This window comes from Chionomys nivalis, chromosome 11 (genome assembly GCF_950005125.1).
Source record: "Chionomys nivalis chromosome 11, mChiNiv1.1, whole genome shotgun sequence".
In the NCBI taxonomy this organism is placed as follows: Eukaryota; Metazoa; Chordata; class Mammalia; order Rodentia; family Cricetidae; genus Chionomys; species Chionomys nivalis.
The window spans coordinates 60,669,807-60,682,841 of NC_080096.1; the positions used below are offsets into that span (position 1 = coordinate 60,669,807).

Consider the following 13,035-nt stretch of genomic DNA (forward strand, 5'->3'; position numbering starts at 1 on the left):
AAGTTGTGACTTAAGTCGAACACGAGTTATTATAAAATGTACTTAATTTGCTCCCAATTACATAATTCTTTATCCCGAAAGTAGTGAATAAAATCTGCAGATCTAAATATTATCTGAGTCATAAGGAATTTTCTCTAATCACAATCATTTCTGACTCCATGATCTCCTGATTCCCTGAAAAGGGTTTTAATATGCTATCATTGCTCTTTATTAATGTCCCTTAGCGGGGAAGCTTTTATTAGGATCAGGCTTACAGTCTATGAGAAGGTTGAGTCTTTGCCTTGAGCCCTGATGGTCTTTTCTAGTAAGAGGACTGAGTCTTATAATGGCAAAGGATTGATGTTATAATGATTCCAAAGGGCCCCTTTATGATGAAATTCTAAATACGCAAAATCCCATTAAACCTGTAGAAGTTCATGGGCTAGCTCCATTGAAATGACATATCGTTATATTGGGTATAGTGTGCCTATTATAAAGTGTGGCAGAAGAGGAAATTATTGGTCATATTAGCAGGAATGAAGAACCACTCATAGCCATAAATTCAAAATCGATGGCCTAGACATTTGAGGTAGAAGCAGTAACAATGTTCAGTTTATAAGTAATCAAAATCTTAAATTCTGACCTCAGAAATTATACTAACAGAATACAATTACTGAAAAACTTGATTTTAGAACTTTAACAGTAATCATGAAAAGAATTCTATTAAAAAATCATTCAAGATACGTGTTAAATGTTAATCTATTAGAAATTAGCACGGTGTGCCTGGGTTCATATGTCTTAAAAACTGACCACTTGGCACTACTATGATGTGGAATCCAACCGACTGGTAGTTGAGAAAAGGCATGAAGTTCTCCATCTTGCTTTGCAATTTAAAGCTCACTTGGCATGCTCCCAATGTTAAGAGAATGAGTTTTATAAAACTTATAAAACTGTTTCAAACTGACATTTAAAAACCTTAAAATATCCAAGGCAATACTAAAATTAGTGAAATAACAATTTTTCTTTTACATGCCTTCCATATTAACTTCTTCTTGTTTTACGCTATAGAGTGGGTGGTTTTTCATGACCATCCCACTTTCCGCACTCCTTATTTCAGTGAATAAGAAGGATGGTCGTAAGTGCCACACCACTGCGCCGGAACAGCTGTTAGGTGGGATCCACTGTAGTTAGTATAGTCCTGCACTGATCACCAGAGTCACTGGAATTGGACTTTTAAAGAAAATAATATTTTTAAGAAGTCATTGAAAACTAAGAGCTATAAACTACCACTGAGAGCCAGTTTTCTAAGATCACTGAAAAGCACTTTTGTATTCCTACATTAATAAAAAAGAAGCATTTGAGGATGTTCTTATTTCCGTGACCTTCACAGAAATTTTAGAAGTGGAGTCTTCAGAATTGCAGTTTTGCATTTATTCTAATTTATTTGAGGGTTCTGGGGTAATTCCTGTTATTGAAAATTTAAACGAAAAGTTATACACTCTTATTATTTACATTACATAATTATTATTTCATTAGGTAGACACCCATCTCAGTATGTATGTGTTTGAAAAATATATTTTGCAATGGGCATTACTTGGCTAGATTAGCAATATAGTCAAAAGTTTATGTTATTATATATTTATTACATATTCTGTGTCACATCTTACACTCACATTTCCAATTCATTAATGAACCCACAAAATTCTACCTGTTGTCTTGTTTATGATTCTGTTCTTCACCTCAGTGAATGTTCTTTTTCTGTATATATATATCCCTTATTATTTTTTGAGATTTATTGCTTAACCATCACTTTGGAAGACTGTAGATCCTCTCAAAGTATTGAAATTTTAAGCAGGCTTCAATTTCTGCTTTGTTGTAATTGTGAGTTTGAAGTTCTGTTTCTTGCACTTTATGGAAATCTAGGTAAATTATAATCCCTCATCAACTTGGTTGATAGTTCAAGAGGTGTATAGGTGTGTGTGTGAGTATGTGTGTGTGTGTCTAACTCAATTTTTTGTTGTGTATTTAGACCTTCTGCTTTTTTCAGATGAAATTCTACATACAAAAAGGGAAGTGAAGGGGAGAGGGAGGTGTGGTGGGGGTGGGTATAAGTCATTGACTAGAAGGCTTACTAAACATATATGATACCCTAGGTTCAATCCCTGGCACCCTAGCACCCTACGTTTTAACACAGAAATAGGGTGATTTTCTCTTCCCTTTAGTTTTTCCCCAAGCCTTTTATAAGATAGAAATATTTTTTTTTTCAGTAGACACCATTCTTATACTCTTGTTGGAGGACAGCTCCCTGGCCCGTCCACGGGTCTTCTTTTCTCTACAGATCTGGGATTATAAGCCTAGCACATGGGTTTAAATCTAGTGATCGTCTGTGGGTGATTTTCCTAATGTATGGACATCATGACCCATCTGTTCACATTATTGCTGTTTTTTCATCTAGACTCCCATCTTGCTTTTTCCGTATCTGGAAAATGTTGGAAGCGATAGGAAAGGGAGTAAGTACATCTTAGAATTCCTGTGAAGATAGCGCCCTAACCTTGCCCTTCAAATTGTAGTAATCTGCAGCCTCATTGTTCTGTGGAGCTTTGAAGAGTAGGGGAGAAGGTGGAGAAAGGGACCTGGGTGAGCCCCTGAGAAGGTGGGTGCCTCAGGCATGACTGTTTCCTTACTAGGAGTGTAACTGTGCTTTCCTGTATTAGCTGTTCCTCCATTCAGCAGTATGCATTCTAAACATCCACCATGGGCTGAGGCAGTTTCTGTTACTACATAAAGCCAAGCTCCTGTGACCTCAGCCAATGCAGCATGTGGCTGGCACATGCACAGTTGACATAGAAGTGCCAAAACTCTTGAGATATTTGACTAGATTTAGGTAAAGAAAAGAGAACCTCAAGTGAAGCTCGAAAAGGAGAGGACTCGTGAGAAAGCAGAAAGATACTTGACGGCTGCCTTGATATTAAAGTCTGAAAAAACCAAAGCCTTGCAGAGGGAACCTTGCTTGTGCCTGCAGCTTCTCAGATTTTTTCCCCCTTCATTCCCCAGCTTAAGTGGTCTTGTTTGGCCCCCACACTCACCCTGTAAATTATGTTTGAATGATAAATGTGTGTTTGCAATTTTGTTTTCTTTGGATTTGGGTTTGGGTTTTGGGGGGCGGAATTCAAGACAGTTTTCTCTGTGTATCCCTAACTTTCCTGAACCCACTCTATGGCCTCAAATGCAGAGATCTACCTGTCTCTACCTCCTGAGTGCTTGGATTAAAGAAGTACCACCATGTCCAGTTGGGTTTTTGTTTGTTTGTTTGTTTTGTAATTTTTTGAAGTCTTTTTGCCATCCTTTATTGACCACAAGTGGTCCTGAATTATCTCTGTTTTGTCTTGAAACTTAGCATAGGGCCTGGAAATACCCATTGAATGGTCAAATATTAAAGTGCTAGGGAATCATTGAGTAACTTTGGTTGGCACAGAGGGTTCATGTCAGAGTTTTATTATTCTGGGAAATAAAACAACCCTGCTCAAGGTCATATAATCATGTTTAGCCTACACGTGTGCATGATGTGTGTGTCTGTGTGTATACATGTGCAAGAGTGTGCATTAGAGGGATAAGCTATGTGAAAAGACTGGGGAGTGTAATAGAGACCTTTGAAGCACATTTTAGGAAAATTGGCTTGGTTTTACTTGCATTAGACATGAGAGGAAAGACAAAGCCTACTGAAGAAGCATTGCAGTAATGAGGGCATGAGGGTCTAAAGACCTGTTTTGAAGTGGTAGAAGTTAGATTGGAAAGAAGGAATTGATCTATGACAAACTGCAATGGGACTAATAAGTGACTGATTATGCAAGAGAGCAAGAACTAATTAGAGTTGGTTTTGAATGTTCTTGCTAATAATATTGAGAGAAAAACAATTCCAGCGAAAGAGAGTCTTGTATCTGCAGTTCTCATCTCGGCTATATAAAATCACCCACTAGAAGACAATGTAGACGTAGATATGTGCATAGTCCTTGCTTTGCTATTGGGATGATAGATAATTTACCTTTTTCCTTTTTCTTACATTTATATCATTTTTAAAAAGAGACTTCCTATGAGAAATTAGTACAATAAAAAAAAAAAGTTGGGTTTGAAACATTTTTGGCTGAGTTTCCTAGTCCTGCCTTTCTGAGCAATACAGGTCAATTCTGTGTTTAGATTTGAGAATATGGAGATGAAGTTACAGGATTGTATGAGGATAACGAGGTTCCAAGGGGCAGATTAACACCTGAGGGAAGCATGAGAGGCTGTGTCTCTGGAAGCCTGATTCTTTCTTTTACCTCTCAGTAGATTTCCTCTGCAGATCGGAATGTCAGTTATCTGAAGCCCTACTTCATCTTCACCCGAAGCATATTCCCGTCCCGCTTCTTGGCTTGATCTTGTTTCTCTGCTTTCCACTCCCTTGGAGTTAAGGCAGGTGTGGTACTCTTCGAGTCTCAGGAGTGCTGCACCTGAAAGAATTTTGAGACCCAAGACCTATGGTAACAGTTCATACCCTTGCCACAGTTGTCGAGTAGCTGGTGGTGTAACTGGGGTTGTAGCCCTTGGTGTCTGAGTTTAGGGACTCTATCCCTAGTCTGGAAAAGAGCAGTTACACTTTATACTCCAAATCATTGCTTTGGGACTACTCTTTCTAAACCTTCACCTTTGTTTCCAGCATTCTTTCTCCAGATAGTAATCCACAAAAGTTCCTTGCAAGAGCTTTATCATTCAACCTATCATGTGTCTACAGTAAAATTAAGAAAATGGATCTATAAATGGAAACTCTTTTTTTTTTAATTTTAGACATCACTGTAGATAAAATCAAAAATGTTATGAATGTTAATGTTCATGCTTTGTTGAGCAGGGAGTAGATTACAGTCAGGGAAATAGATAAAACTCCAGGTTGTTTCTTCACAGATTGTGTGGATAAGTAGTGTCTGTAAGAGGAGCACTAAGCCCTGTCTGTGCTATTTTCCATTGTGACTGACAACGTTTGAAACGCCTGTCATATGTATAAGCATTTACTAACTTTTCTAGGTATACAGTGATCACAACGTTTATCTGTTTATAACAAAAGAAAGTATGTCCTGATAACAATTAACATCTTGGTTATTATTTATTTATTTTCATGTCATTTTACTGATAAACTGAATACAGTCTGTCAGTAGGTCTCTAGTCTCCAGTAGAAAATATTCTAAACTTCATAAGATAAAATAAGTTCTGAATAATGAATGATAATTGAAATCAGTTTGGAAATCAGTGTGTTTGTATGTGTGGTATACACATGTGTACATGTTTATATATATGTGTAACTATAGAAAGCAGAGATTGTGAAGTAAATAGTTTATGCCGTTTGATTGAATAGGTGATAACTACCTTTGTATGTAGTAAACATAGTTTCTGGAAAAAATTATGTGAAATTTATATTCTACAGACTTTTTCCAGTATGTTTTGAAAATTATAAAGGCCCAAGAAAATAATTAAACTGAATTTAGAGAGTAAGGGTCACTTACATGCGATGGGCCTTTCTGATGCCCGAGAGACCTCTCCTAGGGATAAATAAGCATTGAGACTAGTAAGAGGGTGGTCTGAAAACTCAGGGATTTGGAGTTCACCTTCGTTGTTGGACACTTTTCTGTGTGCCCTCTAGGTGATGGCGTAGAATCACCTGGCATGAGTTCTCAAGTCTTAACCTGCTCCTTCTGCTCCTCCCCAGGCTGTGCTTGCAGATCCACGGCTGAGGTTCCCTCAGCTTCTTTAGCTACTGTTATTTCCGAAGCCATGTTTCTCGTCTCCCATGCTAACCAACATCCACTTCTTTAACTAAACTTCTGTGCTTTTGTCAGATTTTTATGTTATGTTAAAATTTTCAATTTTGTAGAACATTTAATGTTTTCTGTGTCCTATTAAAAAAAATAAAATTGAAACCTTTCCATAGACTTTTGCTTGTTAGGATTAAGACTCCTAAGAGCCTCCCGTTTCACTTTTTAGACCTATGTCTACTCCTTTGCCTCTAGCATTGCTCAGCCCTGGCCAGCAACGTTAGCATCTAGTGAACACTCGCTAGAAATGCAGTCTCTTGGTCACAGTGGATCAGAAAGTCTGGGAGAAGACAGCCCCATTATCTGTGATCTCACAGGCCCTTCAGGTGGTTCTGTGCCCACATGGTTGAGAACCTCTGACTTGATTCCATCTGCCTGTATTGCTCCCCTGCTTGTATCCTAATTCACTTAGAAGACCATGCCTTCCTGAAAGACAGACTTGCGCTCTCCCCCTTTATCACAGACACTTTATGGAGTCTCTTACAGGGTGAGCATCTCCTACATCTGTCTGTCTTTGAAGGTGGAGGCCACGACATAAATTACTTTTCATCTCCATATAGCCCCTTCTGAGTGGTCTGCTAGTAAGTGCTGATGAGCGAGTGAATGCATGCATGAATGAAGGACAGCATTTTAGGGGGAGTTGTGATCAATAAGGTCAGCTGCTGTGCAGAGATCACGTAGAATCATGAACGAAAAATCTATTGAATTTCACAGTAAGGCAGGTGTTGGTGACCTTTGAAATGCTTGCTTCAGCAGAGTGATGGGCAGGAAGCCCAGATTTCTGGAAGTTAGGGTTGTCCAACATGATAAGGACTTAGACATTTCTTACTGACTGCTTATCTGAACATACAGAAACAGAATTTTTCTGGGTGAAATTACTGAATTACTTTTTTGGTTGGTGAACTGACTCAAGTTAGCCTGTGATCTTAAGATATATGATCATTGTACCATGATGTATTTTCTAGTGTTTTAAATGAACTGATTATGAACCTTAGAATGGTACAGGATGTGCAGCAAGTGCTAAAATGACCATTTCCCTTATTCGTTAATCTTATGGTTAATTTTCTTCACTAAGGCTGTTAAAGACATCACTCTGTGCAGTTTATTAAAAAGTCAGCTTCTTTAGAATATTCCTTATTTCAGTCACTGCAGAAATTATGAATTTTATTTGGACTGGGAAAACATACCTTCAGTTGAACCTGGCAATATAATTGGAATTGCATCTGTCTACCCAGAGAAGTCCCTCCAAAGGCAGTTGAACCAGTGGCAGTGTTTCCAGGAATTCTGATGAATGGGAAATATAATTTATGACTATATTTTAATTTTTAGTTTCAATTTGAGAGAGGGAAGGATTGATTAATTGATTGATTATTAGATTCATGTAACTGATACATTCTGAATCTCAAGCACATCATTAGGACTGGTGTGGGGCGTTTCTCAGATTATCTTTTAGCCCAGCACACTCAGTTCATGGGATTCCTATTTACAAGCTCTTATATTAGCTACAAATACAGAGGAAAAGAAGAATCCTCACTAGTTGTCAGTAACGTCATGAATTTGATCTTACAGCCCATCATTCCACCATTGTTACGGTCAGGGAATAGGACAAATTTGCTTTTCCTCGTTGATCTAACTTGTGCTTCTAACCATGCACGAGTTAGGCCTGAATCCTCCATAGTTGGGGAGATACTGAAGTTCAACAGAGTCCAGCTCCGAATTGGCTCATTTTATGTCCATTAATAGACTAACTTCTTATTTTGATTTCTCCACATGCTGTCAAAATTTGGTGACTCAGCTGTGTGTGATTGCATGTGGCTTAAATACCAGAATTCAGGAGGCAGAAGCAGGCAGATCTGAGTAGGTGGGCAGCTTGGTCTACACAAGAGTTCTGAAGCAACCAGGGCTACATAGTTAATCCCTGTCTCAAAACTAACTTCTTGGTGATTCCCCAGACACTGGAACCATGAAGCAGACTTTCTTGGTGTAGGGTGGAACCTTAACGGAATGAAACTCTGTGGTGTTGCGTTTGGGTTGTGTTAGGGCAGATACCTGCCAACTGTGCTGTTCAGTTTTCACAGCCTCCTCTGTGCTGCATCTCCTGGACTCTTGAGAACCTTTCATTGTGGACTGGTAGGGCTTTGTCATTACTACTGTTGACTGACTAGCCAAACATCTTCTGCTCTAGCATCTGAATATATATATATATATATATATATATATATATATATATATATATATATTTCCTGATCTTCATTTATTTATATATTATATAAATATATATTTACATATAAATGGTATTTAGGGGAAAATATTTTTGCCTTATATACTTTACTTGTGCTGCCATGGTTAACTGAAAATCTCTGCCCCCTCCCCATTCTCATTTGGTCTCTTCCTCTTTTGAAACCACCTGCCCCTTAGCCTCTTAATGACTTGGAACATGGGGTAACACTTTCTTTCCCTTTAATTACTGAGCGCATCAGAACGTAAAGTTTGCAAAGTTGCAAAATGCCAAACCCATGCATGAGATTCAGGATTTGATGTCACATCATTTCTCTGTGAGTCTTTCAATTTCTCATTTGTTGAGGCCTGAGCACAAGCACAAGATTTTTGATGGAGTTCAGGAGGGATGGTGACAGCGAAGTGGAAGAGGAGCAGATTTCGCCCAGCTCAACACTAGGCTCAAGCCGATCAGAAGGCTGCACAGCTCTGCACGCTGTACTTGAAGAGCCAGATAGTAACGCCCCTCCCTTGCCATTTGCGGCAGAAATGCCCTGTGGAGTCAGAGAAGACTTCAGTCTGCAGGCTTGTGAATCCCTTATCTTTCCCAAACGTTAAATTAATTTTTAAAGCTATTTATTCAAAGTTGACTTAACCACCAGAACAGGAGAGATCAGACAAATCAGCTGCAAGAAATGAAGTATGGGGAAACCCGAACTCTTTGACAAAGTATTCCTGGGAGTAAATGTGTTGAATGAAGCCAGCGGGTAAATGATAAGGGCCTTTACACTGTGGATGTAAGAAAGCAATTTATCAAGAGTACATGAACTCTCTAGTGACTTCAAGTCAGGAAGAAATGAGAGTGGAGGAGGAGCCCTAAAAAATACATTAGAAATACTTTTAAAAAAGAAAAAAAACCTTCTGTGTGCATGCTCTTTTGAGTATCTCCATTATTATGCAGAGGTGCTGGTGTGTTTAAATTGGGGGTGCTCAGCATGAGTTTGGACTGTAGGTAATTCTTCCATGAGGCGAAGTGTTAGGGAAAGGGTTTGACACAGGCCATTCAGTAGCCTAGAATCTTCAGGAACCCTGGGTATTCTCATGTGTAGCTAATAACCTAAGGCAAAGCACTGTCTGATATCTATTTGCCTGACTTAGGAGGTTAGATGTTCATTCCACAGTTTACGGTGTTTGCAGTTTTACTCTCCAGGGTATATACTCTCTAGTGTATAATTCGGGCAGTTAATTGCCACACCTTTTGGGTCCTCTTGAGGAGTTATAGGTGCCTTTCTTGGGCCTTCTCTTGAGTCTTACAGTATCGCTCAGCCCTGCTGCCTTGATCATTTACAGTGGAGAAGCTGGGGACACATGCTTTATATTCTCAGCAGTAGGATTCCCAGTAACTCAGATATGGATTGGAAATAAAATTCTGGATCTTACCTTAAGGGCTTTAACGTTAGGGGAGAGATGTCGTTTCGTAGAGCTGAGGAGTTACTGACATGTGAAATTCCAAATATCTTCTCTAAGAATGGCCATCCTCGACTTTCTCCACAAGATAATTCCATTAGCTAAACTTCCGGATACCATGCTAGTGAAGGCAAAACTATCCCAGAGGAAAACAGGAGAGAAATTTGGAGAAAATCTCCCTTAGCTAATTTGAGTTGAATTTTTTTAGCCCTCCACACAGGTGTCTGCCTTCCTTATTCTTTCTGACTCAGGCTTGGTTGTGGTTGTTTTGGGTGAGATAATTTCTGTATAGCCCAGGCCTGGCTTGAATTCACACTTCTCTATATCAGTCCCCTGAGTCCTGAGATTACAGATAAACAGTCTTCACCCTGTGGTGTTGGAGCTAGGCCTTTAACTCTGTGGCTTAGGAGACAACCTTCCTCTCCTTTAAGCCATTTAGGAATTATAAGGGATGTTGGCAGAGGTGACTCCTTTTCTGTTGTGAAGGACAGTCTCACTAAATAGTTGACAGTGGCCCTAGGGTGCATTGCGCCACCGTACCTGGTTGAGGAGGTGACTCTTGAACAAGCGATAACGGTAGAGCCTGTTTTTGCAGCGAGAATTTGGATTCCTGTGTTTGTGTAAGGGAATAGAAAGCATTGTGATAACTTGAGCTAGAGTTTAATTAGCGAATTAATTAGTCATATTTTTAGAAAAAGCCACAGTCATTAAAGAAATCCTCAGTGACTTTCTATACGTTAAATGTTTTGTCTGATGTTGTCTCTCATTTGTAAATACCAAATTAAAAATTGGACAAAACAGGAAGAGGGTGCTCTTGCCTAAATATCTATGGTTATGAGCTGTGTGACAAGATAATGTCCAATAATGTTTCTAATGTTTTTGTCCTCTCTGTCTCCTTACCCCCACCCCACTCCTGGGACATCGGTGGGATGATCACAGCCTTGGATAAGCTCAGCACACAGCACCTGTACCACCCCACTCAAGTGGAGATCGTGCAGTCCAATGTCGTGTTTGACATCAGCAGCCTGATGCTCTACGGGACACAGGCAGTGCCAGTGAGGCTAAAGATACTGCTGGACCGGCTCTTCAGTGTCCTGAAGCAAGAGGAAGTGCTGCACATACTACATGGCCTGGGCTGGACCCTGCGGGACTATGTCCGCGGATACATCCTTCAGGTAGGGGAGGATTTGAGCCTTGAATCTGGGCCACCCATTAGAGTTCTGTCTGCACCTGGTTTTCTTCTTCCTCTTGTATATCCAGATAGGTGTAATCTCACTGGTCAGGGAGCCGGCTATTGTGCAGCCTCAACAGTATATAGCTAAGTGAAAAGTAGTCCGTTGACTAGTGTTGTTTTGTGTATACCTTTGAGTTCAACTCTTCGTCTCCAAAGTGGGCTGTCTTTTTTTGTTTTGTTTTGTTTTCCTGGGACAGGGTTTCTCTGTGTAGCCCTGGCTTTTCAGGAACTCGATCTGCAGACCAGGCTGGGCTTTAACTCACAGAGAACTTTCTGCCTCTGCCTCCAGAGTGCTGGGGTTAAAGTCCTGCCTCACCACTGCCTGACTCAAAGTGGGCTGTCTTATTTCCCTTACTAAGTCTTACCGTCTTTGAGATACATGGGGAGTTTTGAAAATCTGATGTTACCCTCTAGCTGGGTTTGTGAAGGTATTTCTCATGACCACAAGGCAAGGTCTTCTTGAGTGCTGTGAACCCTCACTGTTTCTACTATTTCTTATGGCTTCACCCAAATCATAAGAACTATCACTTACATAAACTGTCTGCATATCCTGCAAACTCTAATGTTGTATTCTCAGAGCTTGAAATACTGGAAAACATACACATGGATGCCCATCTTGTGACCTGGAGCCCCTCCTTTATTCTAGTGGCATTTCTAATGTGCTTAGGGCTTTCAGATTTATCTGGGAAGCCTATGCCCTCTGCCTTACCAACAGTACCCATCTGTCATTACCTTTTTGGTGCTATGCCATAAGTCATTTTGCCTTTGAAATTTCTCATGTCTGTCTGCTTTCCTAAAACCTTTAAGGGATAAATGTTGAGAAAAACACATTGAGGGACCCAAAGTCTGGATGATAGAATACTGTCTTATGTTGAAGGGAATTTCAGTTGGGAGGTAGAATCTAAAGTCTCCTTTCATGTTTCCTGTGGAGGTGTGTCCAGAACTGAGCATTCAAAATGAAAGATGTTTATGACCGTGCCTCTAGTACCATAGATAAAGCTGATGCTTGTGATCTGAGCCAGCCCATGCAATACGCAAGTCCTTAGCTGCCAAATACACGTATTACACAGACTGCATCTATATTGAGTGGCAAGCCCCCAGTCTCTCTAGGCTTTAATCTGGGATGAGAACATACACACTCATGGTTTTCTTTTACATGCTTCCTCCAGGATCAGTGAGGATAACACAGCAGACAGTGAATAGAAATAGGAAAAGTTGAAAAGGAGGTAGACCAACCTTTTACTCACATAGTTGGTTGTCTTTTTAGTTCAGTGGGAGTCTCAGCTTGGAACACACAGAAGCTTTGGCCCACAGAAGATCGACTGAGGATGACAATAATTAAATATGGCATTTTCAGTTTGTATGTGTTACTTTTCTGTTGCTTTGGTAAATCCCCATGACCAAGGTGACTTACAGAAGACTTCACTGTGGCTTATGGTGTAAAGGCAGAGACAACAGGTAGCAGATGTGGCAAAAGGAAGAGAGCCGAATGTTCATATCTTAGCCATAAACATGAAGCAGTGAGCACAACCAGAAATGACGAGACTTTAAACTCTTGAAGCCTACCGCCAGTGACTTACTTTCTCCCATAAGGCCACACTTCCTAAACCTCCCCAAATGGCACCACTAACTGGGCACCAGGTGGTTAAATATATGAGCCTTTAGGAGACATTCTCATTCAGATGCTATTTCAGTGAAGCAAATGGGCAGATAAGTCTTAGGAGCCAGTCATTATGAAGGAGTGCAAGATGCAGAATAAAGAACCAGGACAAAAAACCGCATAGGACCAGTTTTACATTCATTGTTTATACTGTCTGAAACCCTTGGAGTACCAGGACTTCCTGCAGTAGTTGCCACTACTGCATTAGCATGTCTTTGGATACATACTTATTCCTACGAAGAAAGAAACTTTACAGATGTCTGCCCAGAGTCCTGCCTAGAGTCCTTAGCTTAGCTAACAGTTTTCCATTATTCAAAAACCTGTCTAGTAACATCTTTACTGTCTCTACAGTGGTGCTAGCATCTGCATCAATACTTTGTTTCAGTACTTGATCACTGATTTTTGCCTTAGATAACGGAAGCATTTGTATTATCTTCCTATTCAAGCAAACAAATGTGTAATGGCTACGCTGGTCTACCATTGTAGCAACTCTGTATTAAGTCCTGTCACAGTTTGCTGTCAGTTAATAGAAAACCTGCGAATTTTTATCCATGTAACACTGCTGTTTTCTACTGTTCTGATTTGACCAGAACTTTTATAAAAATACAAAATAATTATTTATGTATTAATTTCCCCAG

General features: G+C 39.8%; 1 protein-coding gene across 2 annotated transcripts in view; it reads left to right on the forward strand.

Annotated features, from left to right (window-relative positions):
- The window catches only part of Bnc2 (basonuclin zinc finger protein 2), a 396,996-nt gene that overhangs the window by 271,033 nt on the left and 112,928 nt on the right, over nucleotides 1-13,035 (forward strand). For both annotated transcript variants that reach the window (XM_057784403.1, XM_057784404.1), the window contains one exon: nucleotides 10,443-10,678. In XM_057784403.1, the coding sequence (XP_057640386.1) occupies nucleotides 10,443-10,678 (236 nt within the window). The remainder of the gene's footprint in view (nucleotides 1-10,442; nucleotides 10,679-13,035) is intronic.